Source organism: Orussus abietinus, unplaced genomic scaffold, assembly GCF_000612105.2.
Source record: "Orussus abietinus isolate OABI.00-Male unplaced genomic scaffold, Oabi_2.0 scaffold37, whole genome shotgun sequence".
NCBI classification, from domain to species: Eukaryota; Metazoa; Arthropoda; class Insecta; order Hymenoptera; family Orussidae; genus Orussus; species Orussus abietinus.
Genome location: NW_019394759.1, coordinates 785,280 through 802,476, shown reverse-complemented (window position 1 = coordinate 802,476; position 17,197 = coordinate 785,280). Strand labels below are relative to the sequence as shown.

The 17,197-nt window shown below is 41.8% G+C and overlaps 1 protein-coding gene across 11 annotated transcripts; it reads right to left on the bottom strand.

Annotated features, from left to right (window-relative positions):
• Positions 1-5,155: 5,155 nt before the first annotated feature.
• Positions 5,156-17,180, bottom strand: LOC105696289 (WD repeat-containing protein 7). Of its 11 annotated transcripts, none has more exons than XM_012418659.1 (25): positions 17,033-17,168; positions 16,372-16,547; positions 16,073-16,305; positions 15,842-15,984; positions 14,094-14,284; positions 13,824-13,969; positions 13,655-13,675; positions 11,767-11,857; positions 11,280-11,694; positions 10,972-11,192; positions 10,660-10,879; positions 10,476-10,590; positions 10,202-10,407; positions 9,981-10,118; positions 9,782-9,850; positions 9,115-9,216; positions 8,417-8,629; positions 8,079-8,343; positions 7,791-8,010; positions 7,502-7,724; positions 7,093-7,430; positions 6,693-7,016; positions 6,539-6,631; positions 6,255-6,452; positions 5,156-6,163 (listed from the first exon to the last, which is right to left on the bottom strand). In XM_012418659.1, exons 2-25 carry the CDS (start codon positions 16,534-16,536, stop codon positions 5,978-5,980), a joined length of 4,536 nt encoding a protein of 1,511 aa, XP_012274082.1. In that variant the 5' UTR covers positions 16,537-16,547; positions 17,033-17,168; the 3' UTR covers positions 5,156-5,977. The 11 variants fall into 11 exon arrangements, with proteins under 11 accessions (XP_012274082.1, XP_012274083.1, XP_023288988.1 ...); XM_012418660.1 differs by having other exon boundaries at positions 7,093-7,418; XM_012418661.2 differs by having other exon boundaries at positions 5,978-6,163; positions 15,863-15,984; positions 17,033-17,180.
• Positions 17,181-17,197: the final 17 nt, after the last annotated feature.

The following is a 17,197-nucleotide window of genomic DNA, read 5'->3' as shown; positions in this document are numbered from 1 at the left end:
GTTTCTTCGATCCGATGTTTATTGTTTAATAAAAAATATAAAAACTCCAGTGGGAGGAATTACTTCATTAACCCTCTATGGGCCCGTGTAACTTTCAGGTCACATTTTAAATGAACATTTTTTTTTCATTTGCATATATAGGTTCGTAATTGCTGATTTTTAGTTCCCCAAATTTTTTTTTATTTAAAACAAAAATTCGGCCCATAGAGGGTTAAGTCATCTCTACTCACCCGAGTTAGAAATCAGCTGATCACCTCCCGGGCGCCATTTTTAAATTCCATATCTCCCACCTCTTTGATCACGCGTGATAACAGTGAAATTGTAAATTTCCATCGCGGCCGGTCGTAACTTTTTTTCCAAGGCATATTTCCGCGACCCAGGGCCCGGTGGCATCGATGGAACGTGTCCCATAGCCGAAATTTCGAGAGCCTTTGAGGCCCCGAAGTCCCAGAACGCCGTCTGCATAACAACGCGAACGATTCGCGCGTTTTGTCTTTATTTCGAGCCCGGCGGAAGGGGGAAGAGAAAAAGAGTAAAGAATCGGAGGATCATACGAGGCAGGGGGCCCCCCGGCTTAATTCGGCACTTGCACAATCGATTCGTGGGCCGTGGAAAAACGGGAGAGAATTAAAGGAGGACACGCCGTGAGCCGGGTATATTTTATTACCGGGCTGGAGTGAATATAATTTATGGCATTAATACGCCGCAGGAAGCGCGGCGAACTATGGGCGGCCTTAATGTCGCAAGGGTTGTCGTACAGTTAAGGGGGCGGCCAGGACCTACGAATTACCAGCTCGTTTATTATTCACGTGTGAGTTAAGCGCAAGCTTGCTTCCCCGATGCGCGTGCCGCTCTTAATTTTCACATGAAAAATTTAATTCCACGGCCACGCACGAGTGGGCTGCCAAATTGGAGTTCTTTGGGGCACCATAACGTAGTCAAGGTGGTAATAAGGCATCTGTCTCCCATTTTATCCTTTCCGGAGATTTTCAGAATTTTTCAACACTCCCTGTTGCATTCGTATTAGGTTTCCATTATTATTTCTTCCTGGACCGCCGCTCAAAGATGTTATCATTTTCTAGCATTTTATTTATACACTCTATACGCGTTATAAATTTATACAGACTCATTTAGGAGCTCAACGAGACGTCGAGTTTATCATTTTTATACAGCCTTGGGTGGTAACAGTGCATTTCATTTTTTTTTCTTTTTAACCGCACTTAAAAATTACTCCACCGTTGACTTAGAGTTCCCCTTTGAAATGATAACATCCAGAGGAGGGAATTCTCCCGAATTTTCTTTTTTCCGTGGAATTATAAAAGAGGACCTTTAAGGTGAAGTGAAACACGTCGAGGAACTTGATCGACGTCGATAAAGAAGATCTTTCTAAATGCCTACGTTGCCGACGTTCGTTTTTATATTGACAGCTGTGTCGAATTATATTGGATATTGCACCAAATGGCATACTACACCTGTCGTTTTCGTACAATATATATCAAGAAATCGAAGTAAAACTCCAGAAATCCTCCGGATTCGTGCTTTCTGGGGCCTTAATTGACTGCAGAGGGACCCACTGCGCCATCTGTGATTTCCAGGTCAATTAAATTTTCACTCCGAGACCTCGTATTACCATCGTTTTAGCATAGAAGCGCATACAACACTTTTTTTGCCCTTATCCTGTTCAAATGCGAATTTATCGATTACCAGAGTGTTCTAAATTCTCGTAAAATTGTCCTGACCCTTTCGATTCTCATATCAGAGCCTTCGATAATTGTATATTGATCGAAATATGAGAGCTCGACGCCATTTTGGTTCTTGTCTGAGCTGAGTTAAAAAATGTTGTCAAAAAATCCAAATTTTCAATGTGTCAGGACAATTCTTAGATGATCAGGAGTGACGTGTCAAAGTTTCGGACAGTTTGGTCTTTTACCCTTAAAAAAAAAGTGTATTAGAATCGACTGATTTGAAGGGGGTTTCACTTAACCTTAAGGGGATGCTTCAATTACGAGGAGGTCGCCGTGGAATTCCACGTGGTCGAGGAGAGCTGGGTGTGACTCGTGCTCAGATGTTATCGGGCGTTTGTTTAAATAATCGAATGCCCCGCCGTACGTCTATCTCCAAGCCGGTATCTGGCCAGCCAATATGTATGATAATTTTTACATGCCCACACCTTATAATAGTGCCGAGCTTATACGAGCGTCCTATCGGTCCGTCTTTTCCGACCCTTTCCCCTCGCTATGAATCGCGCCGATGCCACACACGACTTTCTCATTCATAAACACGATCAGGGATCGACCAACTAGCGTTTTATAATTAATCAGAACAAGGGAATTACGTAACGTGTCGAGAGATAGCAGCTTCCCATTCATGCGATTCAATTTCAAGAGCGCCACCGAAGAAGAGCCCCGTTTCTTCATTAAGGTGAAGTGAAACACGTCGAGGAACTTGATCAACGTCGATAAAGAAGATTTTTCTAAATGCCTACGTTGCCGACGTTGGTTTTTATATCGACAGCTGGGTCGAATTATATTGGGTATTGCACCAAATGGCATACTCCATCTGTCGTTTTCGTACAATAATTATAAAGAAATCGAAGTAAAACTCCAGAAATCCTCTGAATTCATGCCTTCTGGGGTCCTAATTGACTGCGGAGGGACCCCCTGCGCCATCTGTGATTTCCAGGCCAATTAAATTTTCACTCCGAGACCTCGTATTACCATCGTTTTAGCAAAGAAGCGCATACAACACTTTTTTTGCCTTTATCCCGTTCAAATGCGAGTTTATCGACTACCAGAGTGTTCTAAATTCCCGTAAAATTGTCCTGACCCTTTCGATTCTCATATCAGAGCCTTCGATAATTGTATATTGATCGAAATATGAGAGCTCGACGCCATTTTGGTTCTGGTCTGGACTGAGTTAAAAAATTTTTTTGAAAAATCCAAATTTTCAATGTGTCAGGACAATTCTTAGATGATCAGGAGTGATGTGTCAAGGTTTCGGACAGTTTGGTCTAATACCTTTAAAAGAAAGTGTTGTATTCGAATCGACTGATTTGAAGGATGTTTCACTTCACCTTAAATTGTGTAAACGAGTGAATGGCCTATTTAACCATTTATCTATATCTATCTATTTAACATTTTATACGGACAATCGCATTATCGACGTCTCCAAGGAATGTTAATAATCACGAAGAGACTCCTCTTTCTTGTGAGTTTCACTGTAGCATATATATTACGATACACTCCATCGCTAATACATACACGGCTGACAATGGATACACTTAAATACATTTGATTATTACGTGATATATTAACAATGACCGAGGAGACCGGAGGTCTCTCAATTAGCTATCCGGGGCGCGAATTACCCCTACCTGATTTTCAGGTTCTCAAGGAAACCCAAAGAAATTTGACCTCTAACGACATAACGCGGCAAAGAAAGAAGTAACGGCTAAGGTAAATCGAATAACAACGTCGCGATTAATCTAACGGACTGTGTAAACTGCATAAGATCTTCTCTTTCTCTCTTGGATGCAATTAAATGACGATAGGAAGATAAAATTATAGTCACGCGATTCCGGCTCATCTCGGTAAGGAAGAGATCTTTCGTATAAAGGTAAACCGACGCGAACCGCGAAATTCAAAATGGCGATCGGATAACGACGGCTCATTTCCGCGTGACAATAAAAAGTAATATCATAAACCGGCGGGTCGCAACAATAAGTTATGTCATTAATTTAGCCTTATCTAGGTGTATATGCACATAATACTATCGCATCACTTCCAGAAAGAAACAGACCGAGGGTTTTCCCGAGGACTAAGAGGTTATGAAACGTTAACAAAGTGATATAATACAACACGCATCGGCATTTTTCGCGAGCCCTTCTATTGTTTATTGTCGCTTTGTCCTATACATGCGGATTTTTCTCTATTTTCGCGGCCTATCTCCCTTTCTATTAACCCTTTCAGTTCCCTCTTTCTCTTTCACGCTGTCGCACGTGTCTAGTAAAGTGATTAGTAAAATAAATACTCTTAACAAGGTCTGTTAACGTACATTGAAAATAGGATATTGCGAGCAACGTGTGCGCCAGTCCGGAAATAGAAAATAAATGAAAAGCAGGGCGTAATTAATTAATATCAACCGTTAGTCGATACGCGTTTAGGCCGTGCGAAAGACTAGGCGACGGAAATAAAGTGATAGAAGAGAAATTAATTGCCATCTAGGACGCGGATAATTAAATTGTCAACTAGGCGATAGCAAAGGGACGCTCGAGAGAACTCTCTACCCTCGCATTGGCTAAAATTAACCATTAACCTTAACAATCTCTATGTACACATTCTTGGGCGGTAGTTTTGGTATACACATTCGACTTTCTAATCCACGAGATTTCCAGTGAATTCGGGAAAAGCACCTCTTCCCTATTTCTCGTGTTCTCTAAGTACATTCACAAAGCTGAGTACTTATTCGCGGTGGTCCTCCCTTTTTTTCAATATCCAAGAGCATTTTAAGGTGAAGTGAAACACGTCGAGGAACTTGATCAACGTCGATAAAGAACATTTTTCTAAATGCCTACGTTGCCGACGTTCGTTTTCATATTGACAGCTGGGTCGAATTATATTGTGTATTGTATCAAATGGCATATTCCACCTGTCGTATTCGTACAATAATTATAAAGGAATCGAAGTAAAACTCCAGAAATCCTCTGGATTAGTGCTTTCTGGGGCCCTAATTGACTGCGGAGGGACCCCCTGCGCCATCTGTGATTTCCAGGTCAATTAAATTTTCCCTCCGAGACCTCGTATTACCATCGTTTTAGCAAAGAAGCGCATACAACACTTTTTTTGCCATCTGTGATTTCCAGGTCAATTAAATTTTCACTCCGAGACCTCGTATTACCATCGTTTTAGCAAAGAAGCGCATACAACACTTTTTTTGCCTTTATCCCGTTGAAATGCGAGTTTATCGACTACCAGAGTGTTCTAAATTCTCGTAAAATTGTCTTGACCCTTTCGATTCTCATATCAGAGCCTTCGATAATTGTATATGGATCGAAATATGAGAGCTCAACGCCATTTTGGTTCTGGTCTGGACTGAGTTAAAAAATTTTGTTTGAAAAATCCAAATTTTTAGTGTCTCAGGACAATTCTTAGATGATCAGGAGTGACGTGTCAAAGTTTCGGACAGTTTGGTCTTTTACCCTTAAAAAAAAAGTGTTGTATTCGAATCGACTGATTTGAAAGATGTTTCACTTCACCTTAAAGACCCCCACCGCGACGTTCACATCTAGGACGATGTTTTGTCTGAAATTCGAGTCGCCTCTCAATACAGCGCAAATACTTTCAAAATTCAATTCCATTTGTCGACGCCGTTGGGAGTTTCACGGAGACGAAGCACCGTTTCGCGGACCCTTGACCGAAATGTCGCTCCTCGATAAGAATTCAAAGAAAATTAATTTCTTATGGGAGACTCGCTTGAAAATCGACATTGGCTTTCCCTGAGTTCTCCTAAATACGATCGGCCTGCCGAGCGTATAAACGGTCTAGAGATTTAGCTAATGGCGTTATCAATGTCCGTAAATCTTCCTCGCCGGGATAAGAGAACGTCGCGCCTTTGTACTCGATAACTAGACTTATATGGTAACGCGATCCTGCATTCGGTTCCAGACAATATAAGTGCATTTCCGGTTCTTGAAGAGGTGCCCCAAGAGGACGCAAGAACCGCCAGGAAGTTTCCGGATGGACCTTGAAGCTCCTCTATACCAGGACTGCGAGATAAGATCTAAATGTCGATTTTTTTTTAACAGGCTTCTGTTCATTCTTTATGGAGGTTCTCGCCATCTTGGGACTCGCAACGAGACGTGGAACCCTCTAGAATGTTATGCTCTCAACAGGACTCTGGGTGATGACAAATTATGACTATCAACCGGTGGAACGACGATAGGACGATGGTTTTGGTTGAGATCTTTGAGGTCAGCTCTTCAGACGTTGAAACGAGTCTCCGATCCGTCAGCTAGCATCAAAGTGACGGTCCGATTATTGATCCAGATCAGGCGAGCTAGACGCATAGGATTCAGACGAGCCACGTCGTTTATAGGAGCTGTGCTGTAGGATTTGACGCAACGGGTCTGCGAATTCCCCAGACCGAACATACCGCTGCTGGTTTGCTAGTGTCAAGAAGAATAAAATCGTCATACGGGAATATAGAATGCCGAGGATGGTACATAAAATGAGGTAGTATCAGAGTCTAGCCCTCACCTGCCAGAAGCATAGCTTATTTTCGGAGCAGGAATAGCTGACGAGGAACTTCCCTTCCGGTGAGAAGGCCAGAGCGGTCACTGGCGCTTGATGTGCGGTTACAGTTTGGCATTTGACATTACCACGTAACTCGTAAAGAGCCAATTGGCCTCCTCGACCTCCAACCGCTATCCTTCTCGTCGCTGGACAATGACTAACCTGGTTGGAGGGGTTGAAAATTATCTGAATAGTGCATCGCTTCATGATTTAAAATCTCGAGGTTGGATCATGACGTGTCGGTTTACCTGGTTGAACCTGCAGACAGCCGGGAAGACGTCGCCCAGAGGCTTGGCCTTCAAGTGTCCAGGATCCAGACAATGTAGGATAATGTCCATTACCTGGGCGATAATTTATCGTGATTTAAAAAGGTCGGAATGGTTAATTCTTGAGGAAACTTACCTCTACGAGGAGGTCGCTCATCTCGCTCTGCATCTTGTCGATCAGCTGTTCGACGATTCTCAGGATTTCCGGTTTTGCCCGGGCTAGCACGCTGGCGCCTAAATTGACGTTCAGGGTTTGGGCATTTTGTTGCAGGGTGTTGTACCTGGCGACTTCTCGAGCCATCGTGGTTATGAATGCGGCGGGTCTGGCGGTTGCGATCAGAGTTAAGGCATGCCGAGCCGTTCTGCAAGTATCCGCTTGCGGAGTCAAAGGCAGACCGTAAGTCATGCTTGGGACCAGCTTATCCGCGTCACAGCACATTTCCAGAAGACCTAGGAGGACCTAGAACGGAAGTAGGATTGTCTACTATTAACATCATCATTGAAACTTCTAAGCCTCATTGGTTCCTCTTTGGTACCTTGGAAACGTCGAGATAGGGTTCCCAGACGGTAAATCCACGACCGATCAGGTCGATGGCAGCTCGCCTCAAAGACGTGTGCATTGGTAATTTCGGAGAGTGCGGAGCATGGAGAAGATGAGTAAGAGCCATGCTAGTGTGTCTCGCAAGGTTATTGTTTCCTATCCCGAAACCCTCGACCACCGAGCTCTTCCTTCGCTGTTCGTTGTCTCTTTTCTGGCTCGCCGTGGTGACATCCTGGCCAAACTCTGCCCCGATTACCCCCAGCAAGACGACCGCCGTGGTCTGCTTCCTCTTCAGCTCGGCAACGCTTGACGGTTTCCTGGCTATACTCAATTCTGGAAGTAAGATATCTTTAAAATTCCAACCGGGGTTCTCTAACGTAATGCGTTTTAATGCAAATCTGAACCTTCCGCCAGCTCCTCTTCCTCGTCTTCCTCTTCAGGCTGGGGTTCCCCAGGAGGTACGGGACTTCCTGGGGGTGGACTCTGATTCTGCGGCTGCGGGGCAATCGGCTCTTGCGTGCTGTACATCGGCAAGTACTGGGACCAATTGTCGACCAGTGCTTTTCTACCTTTTGGACCCATCCTGCCCAACTCGGCTAGTAGCAAGGCCTGGGCTGCCTCTCGCACCTAAGTGTTAAATTCGATTATAGACTTCCTCCTGGTAGCAGAATGATTTAGAAACTTTAGACGAACCTCAAGGCACTGATGCTGCCACCTGCGTGCCATCATTTCCACCTGGGGTCTTTTGAATGTCTTAACTCCACCTAGTGCTGCGACCTTGTCCGGAAGAAGCACGCAGTGTAACGTTGCCAGGAGGGACCAACCCTGTTTAATCTGGGCTTGCTGGACCGTGTAGATTTCTTCGTTCTCCTCTTCAGCTTTGTTCCAATTAACTGCAGCTCTGTTGCCTGGTCTATGGAATTGTAAAAAAATGACACCACCTCCTGGTATCGAGACTTCGAAAGGGCATAACTAACTCACCTGTGCATCTTACGATTCCTTTCTTGCTCCGGAACAAAAGTGGCATTGTTCATTGACATTAATGTATTGGCCAGAGCCACCACTGCGAGTAGATGGTTGCTTGTCAGAGTGGTTGAGAGTTCCCAATGGGCTCTCGATGTGAAAGCTCTGGTAAGCCGGTCTCTGCGAACCAATTCTGCTGGTAGACGTTGTTCCAACTGGGTAGCTGGTTCAGCAAGAGGCTCCAACTGTGTCTGCCAAGTCGGAAACAGCAGAGACATGTAACCTGTAATTATAAATAATGTTAAATGTTTAGGGAATTGTCCAATGTTACAGTCAGCGTAGAAGTATTTCCTTACCTCCCTTCGACAGCACTCCGAAGGACACCGGTACCATGGGTCGCAGCAAGCCCAGCTTCCCTTCGCAAACTCTGTCCAAATCTGGATCCATTCCCCAAGCATGAAGAAGACTCAGAAGCAATTGAGCAACCTCCATCGTTGCATTAGGCTCGCTAAATGCACCATTTCTCTTCAGACTGTTTCTCGGAGCATCGTTATTGTTACAGTTGTCACCTGCGATGGACAAGAAATAATTCTTTATAAACCTGGACAGTAATTTCTTTCGATACATAGAGCTACTACAGAGGTGCAGCCGCGTGACGATAGCGTGCTACAAACTTAAGAGAACAAAAAAAAAAAGAAAGTAAGACCATCTGTAAGCCAACGTCTCCTGGAAAAAAAAAAGTCTCCTGTAGAATTACAGCATAATTCTTCGCGATCCGTTTGGATCGAGATCCGTCGATGAAAAAATGCAGAGACATTCTTTAATCTACAACAAATAAAAAATAATCACTGCTAGGAGCAAGCTTCCTCAAGGCGAGGCAAAAATAAATCTCCTCGGTGAACTGGGGACAGCCGACAAAAACTGACAATAGAAAATGAGGAGAGAACGGATAATAAGCGAAATTAGTAGATGTTATAAAACTTTATAACAAGAAATCCATGCTGCTCAGGACCGAGGAATCGATCCTAGGACGAGCTTGAAAACTTCGGCTAACCTTTGCCATCGAGAGTCGAAGGCTTGAGGCCAACGCTTTCCGCTTTGGCCTGCAACTTAGTTTGCACGTTTTCTGCGCCCTCCTTCATCTTAGCCAAAATACCTATAGAAAGATATTTCACCGTTTAGATAGAACCTTTGTTAACGCTAACTACTCTGATCGCCTAATCTAAAGGCGAATCTACAACGATAAAAATGTTAGGTTATGAATAAAAATGATAGCTCAGAAATGACGTTATTTACGTGGCCCACGCTTTCGAATGAGTGCGATGTGAGTTACTAGTCTTCAATTACGTTCTCTTTGCAGGGATCTCAAAATGAAGAGTGCAAAAATTCTCCGTATCGAAACACGTTCATATTTCATAAGTCGATCGACTAACTACCGATGACAGCGGAGAGGCGATAAATGGGGATATTCTCTACGAACAAATCTCTCATCGGGAAGTAGCAAAGGTACGTCGCTCGGAGAGCGAAAAAGCGAAGAGTCATTCTTAAATCGACGTGCAATCATTCACGATCGACAGCGTGAATCAGCGGTTCCTGAAGATCCCCATTAAAGCGATACTTGGGCCCACGATGTAATGCAACGGTAGGGAAACAACAAAAGGAAATTAACAAGAAAATGCTTCAAGATAAACAGGATGGTACGCAATAATGTGTCACGATACCGTGGCGGTCCTTTTCCTTCAGAATTCTCTCAACGTCGCCTGCTTTATCCTTGACACGACCGAAAAAGTCTATAAAAGCGACATCATCATACGATTACATTAAACCGAGATATAAATTCATGTACAGTAAAACGCCATTTTAAAATGCAATCGTCAAATTATTTTAATCTATGTATATCTAGATATACTCTGGTCTCACCTGCAATTTTCTTGTGAGCATCCAGACTGGCAGACTGAGTGAGAATTGTGACTTTTTGATATTCCGAGGCAGAGATTAAGCCTTGCGCTTCCAGTGAATTGGGAGACATGGACCCATACTCGTCGCTTAATAATTGCACTGTACCAAGATGTCATTGATGAATATTCAATTAATGTGAAAAACAAGAACCACTCCGAAGTTATATGGAAATGTGTGCGTACCTATAAGAGCCTCGATGTCGAAAAATAATATATGGCTCTCCGAATCCTTGGGGTTGCTTCTGAAGCCCTGAATCATGAGAGGTGTACCTTTGGCTTTGATTTGATTGCCATGCTCAACACCATGTCCGCCATGTAACTGTTGCAGCTGATGCAAGCCTCGCTGAGTAGCATGTCGAATCGCCGACAGGTTTCTGTGCCTCAAGCCTCTGCGAAGGATATAAAATTTTTAGAAGATTAAATCCTACAGTTCTAAGAGAAGAAACGTCTTCGATACCTGAAGAAGTGAACCGCAGGATTTGCAAGACCCAATTCACCGCCTGCTGCTGAACCACCACTGGCTGCTATGGTATTTTCGTCGCAAGCATAAAGCACCTCTTCCGCGATTATTCCTGGAAAATACGACACTTCAACCTACTCACTTTTTTCTTGGCTTTACAACAATTGTCAAATGAAGTTACCATGCAGGACTCGGTCAAGATGTCCCGTTTCCATTTGCCACACATAAACTGCGCCATCGGAGCACCCAACTATCATGAAGTCGTCTAGAGGTCTCCATTTAATTGTCACAACCGGAAACAAGTGTCTCGATGCGAGTACAACGCACTTCCTTTCCGCCAGGGACAACAACGTGACGCTGTGATCAGAAGCGACACCGCACACGCACTTTTGAATCCTATGCTGTAATATTTATCAACGGTAATTGTCAATTAATCATTCTAATAATATAATTTTCCATACCGAATCACTTCGAAAGGCACCAAAAAACTTACACTGCAATTATCCGGTGGTACCATTAATTGAGTTATTTCCCCAGCATGTACACAGAATCGATGGATCAAGGTTCCTGCGTACAAATCCCAAAGGCAGACTGCAAAGTCGACCGAACCAGAAACGAGATGTTGCTTCTCGTATCTTTGAGCTGCACCGTGAGGATACAGCAAGCAATTTACTCGACCCGAGTGACCTAATAGAACCTGATGTGGCGGCCAATCTGTAAATTATTTATAAACATTATTTTGTATCACTAATACGAAAATTGTGTAAAGGAGTTTTCTTTGTGGATATTGGTCCTACAAACCATCGTATTGCTGATGATTTCCATGGAGTAGCTGCAACATGACGGTCTGAGTAGCCGGCACAATTATGATGCTGCCATCTTCTCTGCCAACTACTAGACGACTTTGTTGGGGTAGGTAAATGCTTGCTGTCAGTTTAATCCCATAACCATCCCCCGAGTCTAACTGATCCAGGATCCCAACAGGTGGAGGTTTCATTACTTCCCAAGCTTCGTCCAAGCTGGTTTTCACTGTAGGTGGAAGAGCCGGAGGGATCGAACCATCGTTTTGAGTAATCTGTGCAAGCTGTTGGGATGTCACCTCCGGTACCGTCCAGAGAACAACAACACCCTCGCTGTCTCCTCTCAGCAAGTACTTCAAGGTCTTGTTTTGACGTTGCACCGTAACTAACCTCATCGCTGGAGGACATGACAGTGGCTGAAATTAAGGGAATTAGATGTACCATATATAATAACATTTCTAATGAATTATTTGTAGCGCAAACAGTACCTTGTCTCCCGGTTGTGTCAGGGTACAGTACAAGTACGGTTGATCGTATTCTGCAGACAGTGTATGGAAGTCCTTGTTGTCTGCGACGCTGCTACATGACGTAGAAGAAAAAAAAAAGGGAATTACTTCTCACCGATAATCACCGTCGAGAACATACAAGCTTTTTATTTTTTGCAGAGCACTGTGAGGAATATTAATTTCTTACACAGGTAGACCTTGCAATTTGGAAATCAATTTCCTAGTGTTTTGCAAAAATTAACACTCCGGCGAATTAATGCAGGATGCACGTAGAAAAGCCTACACTTGAAATGTTACAGATACGTACACTTTGTCTCTGTGCTTTCTGTGCATGGAGGAACATCAATAAGTTAACTTAATTAAAAAAGAAAAAAAAAACTGAAGGAGGAATTTACAATTTCAGTGATACTAAAGCACTCCTCTTTGCACTGGAGAATGTTGCTGACTTGCTTAAGACTAAGAATCTTAATGTTAGTAGCAACAGCATTATATTTGTCAAAAATTTGTACAAGAGAAAAACTTATCTGGAAGAAAAAAAGAAATATATCGATTCTTACGCACAATTATCAAAACTGTGTACATCGTTAGTATTGCGTGCAAGGGCAGCCGGAAGCAACCAGAACGTAAATACAAAAAAAAATGGCGTGCAGCGAGATGATGATGTGCGAAGTTCACTCCTTAAGACACATCGTTGACAAAGTCGTGAAAATTGCGAACAAACTGCGATATGAAACGGTAAAGTGAACCGCAATAGGAATTCGATTGGAATCATAAAAAAAGTAAATGAAAAATATAATTACGCCAGGAAACGTTCGCAATTTCAGTCGAGTGGAAGGTGTAAGAGAAATGAAAAGTCTGAAATCAAAGACATAGTAGATTCACAGAGAAAGAGAGAAAGAAAGAAAAAAGAGTACGTAAGTGGTAATGTCGGGTTACCTGCTGAGAGCCTTGCCCTTCAGCTTGCTAGAAGAGATCAGGTCCCCCGTAGTGTGGTAGAAGTTATGTTATGTGAAAAGACACATCACCGTAAAAAAGAACAGATATCAATGCGTTAATTGATGTATGGTTTGTGACACTCTGGAGTAAGAAGGGAGAGAAATTCGATATGTCGCTGATTAATGTAATTTGTGTTTCTCAAGGATGATATTGAATACATTGAACGCACAATTGCCATCCAGACACTGCTCGTATAAACTTATTAATTACGATCTTACAGCTGTTTAGTAATAGGAACTGTGCGTTCAAGATGGCATCGCAATTATTTGAAATAGGATCATTCGATTAGTCAGCATCGGACATCGATCGATGGGTATGCTTTCCGATCGAGGCATTCTGAAAAGAACCTGTCTTTGGCCATTGCTTTTAATTAATGTACTTAATGCTTGGTGGCCAAAGACACACGGTGGATGTATCCATGAGAATAAATTGAAATGAGTATAAAAACAAAATCTGTGCAATTGCCAGCGAGTGCTTCTAACTAGCAGTCATTAATCCCAAATTAAATGCTCTAACCAAGTTAGGAATCATGGGACAATGTTTCCCCAAAAGTTATGCATTGATTAGTAAATTAATCTCATCGTTCACGCAATGCATTTAGGAACGTTAACTTCAGCTGCGATCATCGACTATTATTGAGTTAAATCTGTCAAGAATCAAGTTAGTAAAAAGAGATTAATTTCACTCAAAATCCTCTGGTTAATATCGGCCATTCAGGCCAGCGTGTACAACATGGCAATTCTTCAGATAATCCGAAAAATATTATTTTTGCCCCGAAGTCCTGAATGTTAATCAGCTATGATTAAAATGCGGTCAAAAAGTATCGTGGTACTCTTTCGGAAAATTTACGGAATCGCCACGTGTCCAGAGCTACCTGTCAAGATGTACCAGAACCCTAGAAAGAATAAAACACATAAACAAATCAATAATCAATCCCCTAATAATGGAATAGCGCTGATTCGTTGAGGAATCCGTGGTTTGCAAAACGTTAAAAAGAAAATATATCTTTCAAGTAGAATAAAGTTTCTGACCGGACAACGTACTTGGCTGGTAATTTATAGAGGTACCCATGGCCTTCGTCACTCCACAGAATAACTCTATCGGCAGCTAGAAAATCACCAGCCATCCACCGTTCCCCTCTAGGAGCAGTTACGGAGCACAGGACTGAAAAGTCTCCGGCATCAAAAATCTGCAATGAAATATTACATCGATGCTGTGTCACTGAATGAAAATTTTATTACATCAAGGACTAGATATGAGATTTGACATATTATTTTAATCATAGAAAAAATAGAGAACAAAGGAATACCAACCTGCCAATATTTAGAACAGACGATGAGTACTGTTCGTTGATTGTAAGGGCAGCAAGTCATGGCCAGTGCGTTGAGACACCTGATCTGCTTACTTTCGTGCTCGTACAGTGGTTCGCTGTTACGGTTCTCATGTCCCAACAATGTCCACACCTTGACGGTCCCCGTAGTAGTCAGAGCCAACACCACATCGTCTTTAAATTGAGCGAATTAGTTGTTGTTGGCGAACCATTTGCGGCTGCAGTGGAAGCAACGCGCAACAAGGAAAGCAACACAGATTTAATCTCAAAATTGACACTGACAAACGGCGAGATAATAGAAAAATTCCAAAGACATTATACTAAACATTTGTTATTTTAACTTTTTAAATATTACTTCGAAATATGTAAATTCTAAAAGGTTTAAAGTGAAAAAATGGAATGACGTTACAGGACTAACTATGATTTTTAATTTTGCACTTCATTGACCAGGGACTTTGCAGCTTTCGTAGTACCTTACAAAATTCATGCACATTCAGAAAGGTATTTTTCTTTTTTTTCACCAGTCCAACTGGAAGTGACATCGTTGTTAATAAGCTCAAGATAATTTTCAAGCTTGCATCACATGCTCATGCTTGGTCCTTAGGATTAACACCGAGAGGCTATTGTTAAAGAATGATTTACATTCATGTGTATATTTAAATGCATGCAAAGAATACATGTCTTTCGGCATTAATTATAGCACCATTAAGCTTCAAGTGAGTAGAGTAAATTATAGTCTCAGTTAGGAGGTCCTTAATTTATCTGCATGTAATCCATGTGTAACGAGAGTGAGAACATGTTGCATAATCGATGCTTCAAGGATTCTTTTTTACATTCATTATATTCTTTTTAATAAATTTACATTTCTTTTTCTTTAAATACATTTAAAACGAAGCAAAACATTATAATCCACTTTGACATAATGTTTTAATAGGAGATAATTATTAATAAAAAAAAAGCTTTGTCTCTAAAAAATATTTCTAAGGACTAAATTCATATGCACATGCTTCATCGTGTGAGGTGATCATTGTGAGCATTCATTGTGCTTTAAGTTATTGAACGTAACATAATGTTTCTTCATACTTACATATAATTGATAGTGTACTGCTGAGTGTATTGTGTGAACGATTAATGGAGTAGCGGAGGAAGTTTAGTGTGTTACTTGATAGAGGAAAGATGTACAGATAATAGAACGTCAAATTAAAAGTAGCATCGGATGAAATAGTCAGGATAATGGATATCGGAGGATTGGTATTTTTTTTCCAGAGAGAATAGAAAGGTGAGAAAGTAAAAGAAATAAATCCAGAATATAAAGATTCTAGTTTTTGCTACCAGCACGCTTAGTACCAGCTTAATCCATTTTCATAAACATGCTGCAACAATGTAATTTGGATTAAAATATATTTTCGTCTTAAGCACTTGTTCCAATTTTTATGAAAGTTCACTGTTATCGAGGTTCCAAAAGAAAATGTTAGATAATTCAAGGTACATATTTACATCATCGGTATTAAATATATCAATGTTTCCCAAAGCGAAAAGTTCCTCATGGTCAACAATCTCAGATGTTAATGACTTCAATGAAGACCCGAATCATTCAGAAATAGAAATAAGGAAGTCAATATATAAATAACTGAACCGAAAAGAAGAATCATTTCAAAATAAAAAGTAGAGGCTTGGTAGAGATAATGAATTAAAGATAGGAAGCGTACGTGTGATGGATTTGTAACTAACTTGTGTGCACGTAGAACCGACCTTTCCGTTTGGCCGGCCGTAACACGTGCAGTGCGCTGATCCAGTCTGGATTAACACGAGAGCTGAGGGTAAACAATACTTCCAAACTGAAGGGGTCCATCACCAGTACTTCTGGATAATACCTAAAGTTTCCAAGAGACAAAATTATATATTAATGTTAATACAATATTTTTTATCTGTATTTTTCAGAAAAGTGGGATAAAACCATACCCGGAACAAAATAGTCTGACATCCTCTCCGCCGGCAGAGACGTATGGTAACATTTGTGTGTGAATGTTATTAAGTTTCACAGCTTCTCGGCACTTTCCATCAACTAAGTCCCAAGTGCACATTTCGCCGCTCTCGCTGCTGCTGACGATATAATTTTGTTCCATGATGACGCTAGCCCGGCTAAGGCACATAACGGGTGCAGTATGCCCAATAAGCAAACATCTTGGCGTCATCTGAATCAAAATGAGATAAATAAATTTCTTGTAGCAAAATCACAGCATTGCCTAAACTGTCGTTACCTTTAAAGTTTCCGGATCGACTTGCCATAGACAAATCTGACCGTCGTAGCATCCCGTCACTAAGGTCTTCTGATCACGAGATAGGTAGATGCAGGATATACAATGGGTCGGAGCGATCCTACCCCACAGTACGATCGGTACTACTAAACTGGTTCCTGCCGTCATTGTTGGGTAACCTGACAAAATATTTTGATAACACCATTTTGCTCATAACCAATTCTGATATTCATATACCTAATGCATATATTTAACCAGCCAAAGGAAGACAATCTGTCGAAAACGTACCCAAACAGGTTTCTTACTCCGAAAGGGAGGTTGAAGTACGTCAATTACTTAATAAAAGAAAAATTAATCAACGATAAACGTCCACTGTCACATGACAGACCAGTACGTACGAGGATGGAATTTAAAACGACGAACGCTAAATCGGGCTTGACCTCGCCTTCAAAAATTCAGAGTTTCTCGAAACGGGACATTTACATGCCAAGGAGAATCAAAAGCATAACAAAAATTGATGGAAATCAATTTAGTAAAAGCGTCTGCTACCCAGCATTCGCGAGATGTCACTGACAGTCAGGGATACGGATTGTGATCTGTCTGCTTTTTGTCAACTTTTGCACATTTATCAGTATTGAAAATGAACGAGGACGCACCGACTGACCTAAAGCAGACGATGGACAGCAACGGCGATCGTTACGGTTGCTGGAACTGGCCAAATGTGCCGAAAAACAGGGCGCTTTACTACACTTCCATACGTTCCGCCATCTTGGATCAGAGTCGATCGCAATACGCGATTTTGTGGAAGCCCTCTAGAATTACTATCGGC

What these genes read in the sequence shown, in the direction of transcription:
- LOC105696289 (XM_012418659.1), bottom strand. Translation starts at nt 16,536, where the DNA reads ATGACGGCAGGAACCAGTTTAGTAGTACCGATCGTACTGTGGGGTAGG. An exon ending in GTTCTGGTACATCTTGACAG is followed by an intron (nt 11,858 to 13,654) that starts GTAGCTCTGGAC and finishes TACGTCATGTAG; the next exon opens with CAGCGTCGCAGACAACAAGG. An exon ending in CCTGCGGTTCACTTCTTCAG is followed by an intron (nt 10,408 to 10,475) that starts GTATCGAAGACG and finishes TATCCTTCGCAG; the next exon opens with AGGCTTGAGGCACAGAAACC.